The sequence below is a fragment of the Protopterus annectens genome, chromosome 13.part0 (assembly GCF_019279795.1).
Source record: "Protopterus annectens isolate FY-2018-M chromosome 13.part0, PAN1.0, whole genome shotgun sequence".
In the NCBI taxonomy this organism is placed as follows: Eukaryota; Metazoa; Chordata; order Ceratodontiformes; family Protopteridae; genus Protopterus; species Protopterus annectens.
Window position 1 is genome coordinate 788809615 of NC_056747.1, and position 15889 is coordinate 788825503.

Sequence of the window (15889 nt, forward strand, 5' to 3'; positions counted from 1 at the left end):
GCTCTTCCGATCTGATATAACTAGCTGTTACCATAAAAGACTATTGATTATAAATCCAATGGACCCTCTGTCCTTCACACTAGCTTTCTACAGCTACCTGTACTCTCCATCTCTCAATCATTTTATTTGTCTAGCACTATCTACCACCCATTCTCAGTGTATTGGCACTACTGGTTTACCTTATTTCATATGTACTTGCCTTTCTTTTCATTACCATGCACCCCTACTATTATACACTGCAGCACTTTAGTCTACTTTCAGTGCTCTAAAATGTCATCTTAATGCATTAGGTTTTTTTATTGGTAGTTTCTGTACAGCAACACTATAAAATATGTATTCTAATAATTTACTGAAGACCTAAACAGGGCTGTGCACAACAGATGCTCTCACAATCTGACAGATTTGGAACGCTTTTGCAAGGAAGAGTGGGCAGATATTGCCAAGTCAAGATATGCAATGTTGCCAGACTCCTACCCAAGAAGATTGAATGGTGTAATTAAATCAAAAGGTGCTTCAACAAAGGTATTAGTTTAAGGGTGTGCATTACTTATGCAACCAGCTAATTGTACATTTTTTATTTTTTACATTTTGTCCCCTAACAGATTTGTTCCTTTTTCAACTTAAGTGTACGGGTTATAGATCACATTAAAAGGTGAGAAAAGTTTTGAAATGATTTATTGTGGTCTCATTTTTTTATATCACAAAAACCTGGCATTTTAACAGGGATGTGTACACTTTTTATATCCACTGTACTTATATATTTTTGTTTTTTTACAGGAACCTCAGCCCTAACAAACTTAGGAGGTTCTGACCCCTGTCATACCTCTATAAGGGGAACAGATATTTCTTCTCTTACAAGTATTAGTAGAATCCCCCTCGACCCTTCAGAAATTGTAAACCTCAGTTCCCCCTTCACATCCACAATGGAGGTCGGCTCAGTCTCAGAGAAAGTGCAAATGGCATGCAACCAAATCAATGAGAGTAAGGATGAGAGAGCACAGTCACAGACCTATGACCTCTTTGAAGACATCTAATCTGTGCAGGCACTTTTTTAAAAATGAAGTGCGACTACTAAAAGGTTAACCTCACAAAACAAAAAAATCCTTGATTCAGGCTTACAAGTATATTCAAATCAACTAACATAATGGCAAAAAAAAAAAAATCAGAAAGGAAATCAACAAATTATTCAGCTAAAAAACTATATCACAAACACATGTGAATGACTGCATAAGTTATGTACCTGGTATACTGCTCTCCCACTGGGAGCTACAAATTGAGTCACTGAGTGTTGATCAACCAGGTCCAACGCATGAACAGCAATAGGTCCAAACATAAATTTCAACCTAAAATTTTATAGGGAAAGGTATCAGTTAATACAGTAGGGTACTCAAACTAATTCTGGGTAATCACGGGGTTACAATGAAGACACACTAATTATATTACAACCAACAGAATCTGTGACAACAAATGGAACAAAAAAAACAGACTAGAAAATGAGTGAGATGCTAACACATGAATAAATACAGTACTGACACACAACCTTCTAAGGTGCAGAACCTTATGACTAACCGTACAATGGGCATACTACAATGCTGAAAATTCTGGTTTTAAATGCAAGCGATATAATTCCACAGTCAGTTAATTCAAAAGTATGCAGTACTGTGTAAAACACAAACATATACTGAAAGGAAAACTAGCAAAATATGACATTTTAAAATATCGATATGATGATGACTGAGGAAAAGCATTTATTAATATCCTTACTTTACTAGAAATGAAGGCTGAAAACACTGAATCATAGTAGCAAGGATTACTCAGAAGGGCAACATTTTGCACATTTCTGAGGACAGTGGCCCAAATTCAAAGACAACGTCAACCTGCTAAATATACTTCAAGACTGCTGATTTACTGACCTCTCATTACCTACAAGCACCTATATCCTAGCACTGAATGTAAATATAGTAGTCCATGAGATAAGTCTGTATTGACACCCTGGTAAGAGCCTTGCCTAGCACAGGATTCAGACTCTGCTAATCAAGTTTTGTTCAGGGTAGTGGTCCAAATGTAACTTGCTCTTCATACCTATGGCTATAAATTTCAATGATGGGAATCTATGAGGGTGAAGTAAAGTAGCTTCACTCTTTTCAGATTACTAGTGTAGTTAAGTCACTGTGTACATACCAGCATCACACAGAGTACTGGAATAGTGTCTCTGTGGGTTTCACTGCATGGCTATCTTTTTTATGTATGTGTCGGTCTGTCTGTCTGGGAGACTGTCACTGCCTCAGTGGGTCTTTTTAGTAGACAGGGCACTCCACAACTATTTCAGCTGCTTAGTGGAGCAATTCATACTTGTGCAATTTTTTTCGAAATGAGTTGTCGCCCTTATAGCTAAATGTATGTGGATGATGAATCAATTAATGGTATGGCAGTGTAACTCAGCACAGCACTACAGCAGACTTAGAGTCTATATTATAACATCAAAATCTGAACACCTCGAATGTTATAACAAACTCAAAACAGCGAAGCTGCAGAACATCGAATTCTTTCCCAGGGAAAGAATTTGGTGGGCTGTTTCTGCAGCTTCGCTGTTTACTTCAGTGTGGTGCGAAGGTTATGTACGGGGTTAAGGTAAGTGTGTGATAGTGAGGGACCTTAGGGTTAGGGAGTGGGTTAAGCTAAGTGGATAGGTAGTACTGTATGTATAGATTAGTGTAGGGTTACAGGTAGGGTACTGTAATGTGTATATGTGCATGTATTATGTAGTTTGCTTAGGTATTGGTGCTTAGGGTTACTGTGTGATAGCGACGGACCTTAGGGTTAGGGAGCGGGTTAAGGTAAGAGGATAGGTAGTACTGTATGTATGGTTTAGTGTAGGGTATTGTAAAGTGTGTGTGTGTATTATTTAGTTTGTTTAGGTTTAGCTGGTTAGGGTTAGTGTGAGATAGTTACGGACCTTAGGGTTAGGGAGCGGGTTAAGGTAAGTGGATAGGTAGTAGTGTATGTATGGTATAGTGTAGGGTTATAGGTAGGGTGTTGTAAAGTGTGTGTGTGTGTGTGTGTGTGTGTGTGTGTGTGTGTGTGTGTGTGTGTGTGTGTGTTATTAAGTTTTGGTGTGCTTGTGTTGTGTGTGTGTTTCTCGAAACAGTGATTTTTTTTCCCTGGGATACAAGTCGCTGTTCTGAGCATTCGATGTTATCACATTTCGAGATTTCAAGTTCGAGCTTATGGTGTTCGATGTTTTGGAATTTCGATGATGTGATATACACCCGGAGGAATTAAGCTACTCTACAGTCTTCTATGAATACCAGCCTGCACTTCTATCTTACAGTAGAGCATGATAGTTAGTATTCTGCACTTTAAGTGAATTAATTGCAAAACCGATATCAGTATTGAACCTAATGAATTACATTTCTGGCATTTCCTGCTCTAACATTTGCAAACTTGTTTCTTTGACAATTACCCGTATGTCAGTTTGTTCTGCATCATTTGTGTGTGTCTGTGATTTTAAGAAAAGGAATCAGACAGACCTACCTATCCAATTAATATGAATGAATGCATCAACTGCCAATCAATTTACCCCAAAAGTCACATGTCTTTGCATGGTACGTACTGGTGCAGACAATCTCAGAGCTACAAACAAAAGTCTTACATAACAGAACATCAAAACCAACAAAAGGAAGCATTTGGAAGAGGAAAAAAAAGCATCGGCTTACTGAATGGATTCATGACTGGAGCTACAATTCTAACATTTCAGATAAACCTAATAGCCAGAGATTTTAGTTCATTACTATACATAACCAGGATGAAAATTAATTACTGGTAAGAGTCTGAACACACCATACTGAATCACAGAATTCTTAAACTACATAACATGCAAATAAGTTGAAAGCAACAACCAGCAGTGAGAAAATGGTACATATCTTCCTAAGCGCATTAATCATATCTTAATATTTCAGCAGGGAGTTAAGTTTTGTGTACCATCCACAGTTCCTTATTGCAAGCAGAAGGCTGCAGCACCCTAAAGAATGGGAAAAGTAAACATTTTGCTCAGTTGACAGGGCGCACCCTTTCTCCAAGGTGGAATGACTTGGAGTTAGACTGTATAAAAAGCCGAGGTGTGTGGCACAACCCCCCAGCACACACATCATGGGATGCAGGAGAGTCTGCTTTCAGAAAAGCATGCAACAATTGAACAGCAGATACTTGGGCCTTCCACTTATTAGTGGTAAACTTGAATTACTTAAGAGTAATGCATTTTTTCCCCCGTTTAATGTAGAACCTCTGTACTTTACTTCTCCAAGCTATTTAGCCAAGTTGCAAAACTACGTGTTGTGCAGCCATTCAGCACCTGCTCTATTCACACAACTACAAGTAATTGGAACTCTCTCTCAAGTAGTTGTGCATCAAGTAGCATACTGTACCTTCACCCAAATTCAGTGACCAGTGCCTGCCTGCTGCTTATAAACCTCAGCACAGTCACTCCCCAAACTCCTCAAAACCTCTGTGTTACATTGTAAATGTGTGTACTGCACCCCTCCTGATGGCTGCTCCACCACTCAACTGGATCACCAATGTTGGCAGTCTATCACTCTCAATTTAATGCACTTCCCAACTGACAGCACCTCTGATAATACTGTGTCACTGCTTAACTATTACATTGTATTGCTAAGTTTTGTGACACTGATGCCTACATCTCGTGTCATTTTTCTTATTTCTGTGTACATCATGGATCTCAAACTCATGGCCCTCAGACTAGTACAACTATAGATGGGGAAAGCAACTACACTACCTTTCTAGCTATAGTACCAGCATTTCTTTTTGTCTTGCAGACTGTGATCCTTTCCTGAGTTTGCTAAACCTCATAAAAACCTCCTGCCCAGGCAAAAATGGCTTAAAACCAAACCACTACCTGTCACTGAAAACAGTTATGCGGAAAACACTGTCAGTTAAATACATTGTACAAAGATGTCAGGAATAAAAAATAAGAACTCCAAAGTCTGGCACCTCGTGTTTACTAGTACACAGTTTATTAGCAACACAATCCACAGTTCACTCTCCAAGATTAGATTAAGTCCTTTCATTCCTGAAAAAAAAACGAACTTCTTCAGAATCTGGAAAAAAACATAACATCCTCAAAAATCATGCATTTAAAGACACAGACATACTTTTTGCAAACTTTTTTTATTATTATTATTATTAGTTGTGGATATACTATACAGGTATTAGGTTATCAATGTGTGCAATTATAATTTTATTTACACATCTCTCATTCATGTGTTTTTAACTTAAAGGTTATTTTAATGTTTGGCATCATGTTCAGCTTTGCTCATTATGACACTAATCTTTATTGTTGTTTTTATAAATTTTTTTTACTGAATTTAATATTTCTATTGTGGTGGTCAAAATGCTAGGATCATGATTTTTGCTTGCACTATTGCACTTACAACTTCATGTTATTTGAATGTATTATTCCATGTTTTCTGAATGTATTATAACCGTGTGCATTTTACTACGGCAAACAAATTTGCAAAAAGTATGTCTGTGTCTTTAAATGTATTATTTTTAAGGATGTTATGTTGTTTCTATCCAGACTCTAAGTTCCATTTTTTCAGGAACAAAAGTGCTTAATCTAATCGTAGATAGTGAACTGTGGATTGTGTTGCTAATAAACTCTGTACTACTTAACGTATGAGGCAGACTTTGGAGATCTTATTTTTATTCCTGACATCTTTGTACGATATATGTAACTGACACCGTGTTCTGCATATAAAGGCTTTCAGTGGCAGGTTGTAATCCTCATACAGCACTAGTGGTTATCTGAGTGTCAGACCCCTGGTGTACATGGTATATATGGTTACCTGCCTTTCACCCTAAATTAACAGCGTTAGTATTTGCATAATACCAAACTCCTTTTGCTGTACAGTGATCAGCACAGTTCCCTGAAAATACAGCTGTGAAGCTGTCTTACTTTAAAAAGTGGAAAACCAACTATAACAGGCAACTCAACATGTCCTTTGGCATTTCTGTTTGTTTTGTTATCTCACCATAACTGTAGATGCTTTAGCATATTTTCTGTTGTAGCAGAGCTCAATCTTAGGACTTCTAACACAGAAGGCCTGACACCCAGACTTAGTTCAGAGATTCTCACTTCCCCCTTTCGAGTAAGCAGATGCCCTTTCACCTAGACATGTCTGTGGTAAGAGATACATCCCCCTACGCCATCTTTAGTTTTTTCACCCCTAATGTAACACAGGGCTGAGTGGACACCACAATGCTGGCTGCTGAAGTGGCCAATGCCCCCACAGCCAGCAGTCCCTCCCAAAGTTTCCTCTCTAAAGAAGACCTGAGGAAGAAAGGCATCTTGTAGGAATAAGATAGAGGAAAAGTGGAAATAAAAGATGACTGGGTACTCACCCCAACAACAGAATGGTAACAAGTCAAGAACACAGGAGCAGTTGGAGGGGAAACAGTACTGCAACAGTGAACATACATGAACATCTACAATTATGGTACATTTCTACACAACTATATTCTTCATACCATTGACTGCTGTCATACTGCTACCTCCAGGGATGATTCCCAACAATTATATAACGTGGGATATCCAGGCCTTTGAAGGGATCAGTTGTAAAAGCCCTTGCAAGACGGCCATGAAAAAAAAACGCCCTGGCTTTACAAGAAATGTCCAACCTGCAGCTTTTAGAAAAGATGTGAAGAGAGAGTCAAAGCAGTTGCTTCTAAAGTAGCCTGGGTGCTGAAGCCATATTAAAAAAGGCTGCAGTTGCTGCTAATGTCTGATAGCATATCTCTTGATATGCTGTAGTGCAGCTCTTCCATGACAGGAGTAGCACAATGAGATGCACGGAGATAACCATTTGGCGATGGTTCATTTGGCATATGCCTGTGCTGCCTACCCTTTGCATGGAGTATGAAGACATACTAGGCTTTTCTCATCACTCATTTTTTTCTATCAAAATCGCAGTTTCCTGTGCACATCAAGGATGTAAAAAAAACACCTCTCATTTGCTCGGAGTGGTTAGAGAAAACACTGCAAAGTTAACTGTATGATTAAGAGAAACCTCTGTCCCTACCTTACACAAGGAAGTTGGAGTGGTGCAAAAGTTAAGCTTGTCCTTGGGGAAGATGAGGAAGAGCTGTTTGCACACAAGGGCCTGCAATTCAGAATCCTTTCTGGGAGAAGTTAGGGTACTAAAGCTGCTGTCTCTAATGGCTGTAGTTTTACATTTTCCAGCATGTAATTTAGGCTTCACTGGGGTCGCTCATGGGTGGTCTCAAGTGTACGGCCACTTTAAGGAACTGCTTCACTACCAGTAAGGAGGAAATTATGGTATTCTATGGCAGGCAGAGGCTGCAGATGCACACACATGTTCAGTGAAGCATAAGATAAGCCTGATTATGGTGTCTGACCAGTATTGGAGGACCAAGGACCCTGCTGCATGGTCTGGTTTAAGGGCTCTCTGCAGCAAAGGGGAAACTTTTCCATTTATCAAAGTATAATTGCCCTCTATTTGGTTTCATAACCTCTCTCATGACTGCATGCATGTCCTCAGTAAAAGTTTCTAAAAGAGATTAGTGCTAATGATCCCAGCTGCCAGCCTTAAGGTGCTAAGGGTGCTGTGAAAGACTGAAAGTACAGTTGTGTACACTTACCATAAATGTAGATGTTCGAGTGTATTCACTATTGCAGTCATTACATTTGGGTAATCTGCTGGCAGGTTGCCCTCAGTTGGCCTGAATAACAAAGTATTGGTCCTGCGTCAGTTGCTGTCTCCTCTTCTATTACATCAGGTTGTCAGGGGTATAAAACATGTAGCCGATGCCATTTTATTCATTTTTTCTTGCCCCAGATGTCAGGTGCCCCCCCAAATGGGGAGCAAATATATATATATATATATATATATATATATATATATATATATATATATATATAAACAAACAGTAAATATATAAAGGCACTTTTAGAAACATAAACTTTACCTTCAACTAAAAGCAAATACAGCACAAAGGCTTTTGAGTATAGTGAAGGAAAGAAAAGGTATAGAATGGGGGATGGCTGGTGGGTAACCCAGACTGCAACAGTGAATACACTTGAACATCTACATTTATAGTAAGTGTACACAACTGTACTATGTTCTTCATGTTTCACTGTTGCAGTCATTACATTTGGGTAGAATCCCAAAGCTATGGATGGGAGGATGGAACCAAACAGCATTAGGAGCAGCTATAAGGCCCTGCAGGACTACAATGGCAAAGCCTGCCCTGGATTTGGAGAAGAGTGGTAAATGATAATGCTTTGTGAAGGTATGAACAGAGCTCCAAGTAGCAGCTTCTAGAATGCCTTTGGTTGGGACCACTCTGAGAAAAGCTGCTGAAGTAGAGGCAGCCCTAGTGGAATGAAATCTGATCCCCTTGGGCACAGGTTTACCATGGTGCAAATAGAAATTAATGCAGTGGCTTACCATTTAGAAATAGTCTGCTTTGATATAACCTTCCCCTCTGATCCTGCAGCAAATGCTACCAGTAGTTGCTCAGACTTTCTTAGAGATTGTGTCCTGTTTAAGTAGAATCTTAGTTGTCTGTGTACATCCAATGAATGCAGAATCTGCTCCCCCTTGTTCTGTGGATTTGGGTAAAATGTCGGCAGGCAAATGGTCTGGTTAAGAGCCACACTGGATACCTCCTTATGCATAAAAGAAGGATTGGTCCTGAGTGACTCCTGTCCGGCTAAAATATAATAAAAGGCTCCACTGCCATGAGGGCTTGTAGTTCTGAAACCCTTCTTGCTGAAGTGACTGCTAAAAGGAAAGCTGTTTTCCAAGATAGAAATTTTATATCCGCAGTAGCTGCTGGCTCAAAAGGAGGCAGGGTGAGTTTTTCCAGCACAAATTTGAAGTCCCATGCAGGAGTTGGCATTCTTCTGGGAGGTCTTAAATTTTTGGGCCCTCTAAGATACTGTTTAAGCAGTGGATGTGAAAAGAGGGGAGGCTTTGTGTTGTAATGAGCCGAAATGGCAGAGGCATGGATTTTTATTGAAATAAAAGATAGGCCCTTGTCAAGCATCTCAGTTAAATACTGTAAAATCTGAGGAATATTGGGCTTTGTTGCTGTGTCTATTCCTTGTGTTTGGTTCCAAGCACAGAATCTCTTCTATTTCTTAGCATAAGATTTTCTAGTACTAGGTCTTCCGGCTTCCAAAATGACATCCATCACAGATTTACTGAGAGGTGTGGTTTGAATGATCAGTTGATTAGCCATGCTACAAGGTTCAAAGTTTGGAGTGGAGTGTACAGAATTTGAAAGTTCTGCTGAGACAGTAGATGAGGTATTTGAGGCAAGTACCATGGAGGAAGGTATGACATGTTCCTTAGAAGCGGGTACCAGTGTTGGCGAGGCCTGTCCGGAGCAATTAGGATCATTTTTGGTTTTTCCTATCTGACTTTTAGTAAGACCTTGGAGAGAAGAGGCAGAGGGGGAAAGGCATAGACTGATAAGTTTTTCCAGCTGAAGGACAGAGCATCTACTTTCCATGCTTTTTTGTGAGAAGTTCTTGTGCAGAATTTGTCCAACTGATAATTTTGGGGAGAGGCAAATAGCCCATTTCTGTGTTAAGACGCTGAATATTTGTGGATCCAGTTTCCATTCGTGCGGGTCCATAAGATTTCTGCTTAGGTCTGCCAGAGTATTTTGCTTTCCTGGCAGGAATTGAGCTTGGAGATGTAATTGGTAAGTCAAGGCTGTGTCCCACAAGGCTATGGCTAGTCTGCAAAGGGGGTAGGAATGTATACCCCCCTTGCTTGTTTATGTACCACATAACTGTGGTGTTGTCCGTCTTTATCAGTAGTTGTCCTGCATGAAGTAAGTCCTTGAAGGCTGTCAGAGCATTCATATGCAGATGCATTTGGTTTGGGCTCCATTTGCCCTGAATGCATCTCCCTGTCAGGTGGGCCCCCCAAGCATAGTCTGATGCATCTGTAGTTAGGGTTTGGGTGGCAGGGGATAGAGTGAATGACAGTCCCTTGTTTTGGTGACATGTCTCTGCCCACCAAAGAAACTCCCGTTGTAGGCAGGGGATGAGAGGAATCATTGTTTCCAGGCTGTGACAATGCTGACTCCATAAACTTTTTAGGTACCATTGAAGTTTCCTCATATGCAGTCTCGTATATGGAATCAGTAGAATGCAGGATGCCATGAACCCCAAAGCCTACAGAATTTGTCTTGCAGATAACTGGGTTTTTGTTGCCATTTGTTTGAAGTATGTTGTCAGTTGCCTTTGTTTGTCTGGTGTGAGGTAAGTCATCTGGGCAGTTGTATTCAAGCTTGCCCCCAGGAATGTAATTATTTGAGAGGGTACCAGTTGTGATTTCTTTTCATTTATGGTGTACCCTAGGCATGCTAGAAGCCTTTTTACAAATGCCAGATGTTGAAGAAGAGTGTCATTGCCCTCTGCTTGAATGTGACAATCGTCCAGATAAGGATAAATTTGAATGCTTCTTTGTCTGCAGAATGCAATTACTGGTGCCAGGCACTTTGTAAAGACCCTGGGCGCAGTAGATAAGCCAAAAGGCAGTGCAGAGAATTGGTAATGCAAAAAACCTGCTTTAAAGCAGAGGTATCTTCTGCATGATTCCCTTACTGGGATATGAAGATATGCCTCTTTTAAGTCTAGAGTTACTAACCAAGCATTCTTGCCTAACATAGGCAGTAACTGTTGTAAAGTCAGCATTTTGAAGTTTGGAATGTCCAGGAATGTGTTCAGAATCGATAAGTCCAGTACTGGACACCATGAATTGTCTTTTCTGGGTACCAGGAAAAGTCTTGAATAAAAACCTTTTCCTTTTTCTTTTTCTGGTACCGGTTGAATAGCCGAGGGACATGACTTGTTTCTGGGCCTCCGCCCACTGGTTTTGTGGCAGATCCGGCCATCCATTTGGAATTGGCAAAGTATGGAAATGAAAACTGTACCCCTGGGATACTATGTTTAATACCCACTTGTCCTGGGTAATTAACTGCCAATTTTGAGCATGAAGTGCTAGTTTTCCCCCCAAGGGGGCTGCCAAAAGATAAGTGCTTGGTGATGGTAGAGGAAAGTCATTGAGACTGCTTACTGTAGGATTGTGCTTTGTTTCCTCCAGATTTGGAGGTGGAGGCACCCCATTGCTTTGACCTGTAAGAACCCTGTGATTGGTATCTGGAGCCTTTTGAGCGCCTGGACTTGCCCTGACTGGCTCTGTTGGACACAGGAAATGACCAATTTTTAGTAGGCCAGTGCCTACTGAAACTGGGTGGTTGCACTTGCAAAAAATCTTTTACAGTTTGCATAGATTTAGCTTCGTCTTCCATTTTCTTTAAAACCTCTTCTGCCTTATCATCAAACAGTTTAATGCTGCAAAGGGGCATCCAACAATTTAGCTTTAACAGGCAGATTTTGCTCCTTGAGCCAGGCATGCCTTCTAATCACAGATCCAGTAACCGCGGCCCTAAAAGAGGCCTCCACGGAATCAAAACCACATTGCAAAGTACGCTTTCCAACCTGTTCTGCTGAATGCAATAATTCCTGTAACTCTATTTTCCATACAGTCAGAAATCAACATAATTTTCTGTTTCAGTAAGCCCATTACATGCGGCTGATATTTAAGCATATGAAACTGGCAGTTTAAAGCCCGGATTGTCAAGGTTGCAGACGTATAAACCTTCTTACCCCATCTGTCCAGCGCCCTGGAATTTCTATCAGAAGGGGTAGGATTTTTGGCTGTGGAGGCCTTTACACCCTTGGGACCCTGCGAAATAGTCTCAGGATCAGCAGCAGGATTTTTTAAAAGAAATTTGTGGGAGCCAGGAACCCTGTAATATCTGTCTGGCTTACTAGGAGCCGGAGGCAAGGAATCAGGAGCTATGCTTGATTCCGAGAACGCATCATCAACAATGTCTAATACAGGAGAGGTATTGCCAAAGGCCTATGCTAAGGAAGAAGGAGGAAATCCCCAAGCCTCTTTTTTGATTCAGAGAAGTCCTGACTCTCCCAGTGAAAATGTTCCCTTAAAGTATACAAAGTCTCTCCAAAAGAGTAATCCCTCAGGAGGAGATGCAGATGGGATGGATTCCTCTGCATCAGAATCCTCATAGGGTGGAATAGAAAATTCCTGATCAAAAAAGGAATCAGAAGAAATTTAAACCTGATCTGAAGATTCATAATCAATGCCTTGCCTAGGCCTCTTAGCGGGAGGGGTGGGAACCCCTGATCAAGGTAATTAAATCCTCAGCCATTTTGATCATCTGTTTTTTAGGCATAGGGGCCTGAGCACGTGGCTCATGCGTCATGTTTTTAGACATAGAAGCGGTTTTTTACCTTGTTTTTGTTGCTGGCGTCAGTTTAATATAGAAATGTTGAGGCCTGAAAACACCCTCAGAAGCCGGTACCTGCTCAGTGGCTCCGGACTTATCCAAGGGAGAGACACCCGCAGGTTCAATACTCTACCTCGCGGCATACTGGACTCCGAATGGGTCTCAGTAGAGGCCTGCGACTCAAAAGTAGCGGGTATCAGGGGCTGCAAAAGCGCCTCACTGAGTACCGGTGAACCAGTGACTGGCTTACAAGCGTTGTCGTCGGTTTTGGACCTCGACGGTCTGTCTCTTTTTCTTTGCGTTTTTTGTGAACTCCGGTAGTCGGATTGCTAACCGACATTTCAGGATAATTAAATCTTGAACCAAAATATTTAGAAGCAAAAATATACAGACGCTTAATAGTGCGTTGGTTAAATCTAGCACAAAACCGACAGCAAGGCACGTTGTGATCAGGGCCTAGGCAAGGAATACAGTACAAATGAAAATCCTTAGGAGGTATTTGCTTCCCACAAGTAATGCAATTATTAACTTTTACTGACATCGGTAAGGAAGAAGAAAAATTTTCCCCAAAGGGGTACTTACCTTTAGTTTAAAGACTTCAGTTCTGAAACTCAAATACAAAAATTTCAGGAATCGGCCGACCGGTGCTTGCAAACTGCTTCTGCTACCGCGCGGCAAGAAAGACAGAATAAAATAGCGTTGACTGCATGTTTTATACCCCTGACGACCTGACGTCATGCAAGAGGAGACAGCAAAAGACGCAGGACCCAAGACTTTGTTATTCAGGCCGACTGAAGGCAACCTGCTAGCAGATTACCCAAATGTAATAACTGCAACAGTGAAACACGAAGAACATCTCTTTTTCTGAGATACGATGCCCATATGCTGAAAAAGTAATACAGGATCTTTGTTGCTGCAAGTAGCATTCTTTTCAGCTGTCCTCTTGCACCTTCAGAATAATCCTGAGAAGAGGGATGGTAGGAAAGCAGTAAAGAAGCAGACCCATCCAAATGATTGAGAAGGCATCTGCTGCCCAAGTTCTTTCATTTGGTGTCCTGGTGCAGTACTTTTAACTGTTTTACTAGAGAATCAAAATGTCTATTTCCAGTACACCCAGCCATAGACCAATTCCATAAATATGTCCTTTCTAAGCAGCTATCTGAGAGACCCTGCTCCTGCTCTGCCTAAACATTCTCCTGAGAGTGAGTGGTGAATGCCCTGGGGGTCAAATTCAACTCTTGGGCCAAATACCAAGCTTCCATGAGAAGCTTGCAGGAAAAGTCAAGAGTGGGTCCCTCCGCCCCAGTTGTTGTACATATGATGGAGGGACTGTCTAAGAATATGCAGAGTCCCCAAATGCCATACCTATTTGGATGCTCTTATGGCCAAAAATTTGCTATCACCTCTTTGATGTGCTTCTTTTAGTTTTGTTCCATGTTCCCTGAATGAGCACCTACCCCCAAGCCATGTACAAAGAGTCTGTAAGCCGGTGTTCATGCCTGGGTCAAAAGGAACCTCCTGATTCGGACTTGCTGCTGGATCCACCAAAAATGCTCCTCACTGATTTCCAACAACAACAGAAAAAAACCTACAAGGAGTGAGCAGCCTGGTACTATTGGTTCTGTAGGTACCCCTGCTTTCTCATGTGAAGTTTTGCCAAGGGGATCATCAAAATTGAGGTTACTATGGGGTCTCAAGGTACTCCCTGCCCAGATGTCCCACCATTGTTTTGAGAGAATTACGAAGTGGAGGAGTGGTTGGGGTTGGGAAGGAGTTCCAAGCTAGTGTGGGATTTCAGGGGTATCATGCCACAGCTACTTCCTTGATGTTTTTCACCCCTTAGGTCCCCCCCCCCCCCAAACTCTGCCTTTAGGTCAGCGTGTCATTTTCTCCTGAAATGCCATTTCTGCAGTGGTTTCCTTTACTTTGCCAACAGTGGAAACAACTTCTTTTAGTGGCATAATTCTTACTGTATGGAGCAAGTAAGACAAAACAGCTGTTTTACTGCCTGCAAACTCTTTCCCTTTTCTTCCCCGATTTTTTTTTTTAGTCCTGATCAGCTGGGGAACTAAAAAAAAGCATTTACTCGCCTAACTGGGCATTAAGAAGCAGAGTTTTCACACAGTCTAGCAGGAATTGTGCCCTCAGGTAAGCAAGTTTCTGCATAACACACCATGCAACTGACACCCTGCATGACAAATCACAGCCACATTTCCATCATTTGCTAACCTAAGAGGAGAGAGTGCAAAGAACCAGCACTTTAGCACCCATGGCTTAATCCTGTAGCTCATCCACTTTGTATTTAACTTTCAACAAGACTATCCCCCTTGGAACTTGAGCACATGAGTCTGGCAATTCACAGCCCTGACAGTCAGGGAAGTAGAGATGCACACTTTCTTCCCCAATTAGAAAAACACTATCATTCAGAACTGGGTTTTTGGATGAAGTCACAGAAGCTCCTTTGCTATTCATGGCCAATACAGCTAGATCAACAGTTGGATTATTGTATAAATATCTGCAGGAGTCCATAACACTACAGACATGGGAAGGTTCCCTGGGAGCAGGGAGATGGGAATTTGGATCCAAACATCCACTGATGAATGTATCCTTCAACTCTTCAATGACTAGAGAAAAATAGCTACGGCTTTAGGCTCAGGTAGTCCCAAAAGCTCCTTGCACTTCTTACAGAAATCAAATTAGTCCTTTGCTTTCTATCTGAAGTCCCTCATTCTATAAAGGGCATCTTCAAATGAGAAAACTTCTGGTGTGGATGCGGTAGATAAAGTGTCCCATGTTTGACATGTAAGTTTGGGGGAAGAGAGGGCACAGCTAGTCAACATAAGCCAGTTTGTCCACCACAGTTTGAATAATCTGGGGGAAATGCTTCACTCTTTTTTTTTTGCTAGGAACCCTAACACTGTCTAGAGGGGACACTCTGTCTGCATGGAAGATGATGAAGGGCTCCACTGCCATGAGGGCCTGTAATTCAGACACTCTTCTTGCTGAAGTGATGGCTAGAAGGAAGGCTGTTTTCCAAGAAAGGAATTTCAAGTCTGCAGTTGCAGCTGGTTCAAAAGGAGGTAGAGTGAGCTTCTCCAATACAAAGTTAAGGTCCCAGGCTGCAGTAGGGGTTCTCCTGGGTGGTCTTAAATTTTTGGCCCCTCTGAGGAATTGTTTCAGCAGGGGGTGAGAGAAAAGAGGTGGCTCAGTATTATAATGTGCTTAAATGGCTGAGGCATGAATTTTAATAGAAGAGAAGGAAAGGCCCTTGTGAAGCAACTCTGTTAAGTATTGTAGAATATGCGGTAAGCTGGGCACTGTTGCACCCATCCCATGAGTTTGGCTCCAGGTACAGTATCTTTTACACATTTCAGCATAGGATTTTCTAGTACTAGGCCTCCTTGCCTCCAGAATAACGTCCAGCACTTGCTTAGTGAAGGATGGTATTGGATAGCTCAGGTAATTAGACAGGCTGCAAGGTTCAGGGTTTGAAAGATGCTTCTTGCAGTAGTTAAAACTACTG

The 15889-nt window shown here is 41.4% G+C and overlaps 1 protein-coding gene across 10 annotated transcripts in view; it reads right to left on the minus strand.

Annotated features, from left to right (window-relative positions):
* The window catches only part of ZSWIM7 (zinc finger SWIM-type containing 7), a 301544-nt gene that overhangs the window by 132364 nt on the left and 153291 nt on the right, over window positions 1-15889 (minus strand). For all 10 annotated transcript variants that reach the window (XM_044054513.1, XM_044054520.1, XM_044054512.1 and 7 more), the window contains one exon: window positions 1241-1343. In XM_044054513.1, the coding sequence (XP_043910448.1) occupies window positions 1241-1343 (103 nt within the window). The remainder of the gene's footprint in view (window positions 1-1240; window positions 1344-15889) is intronic.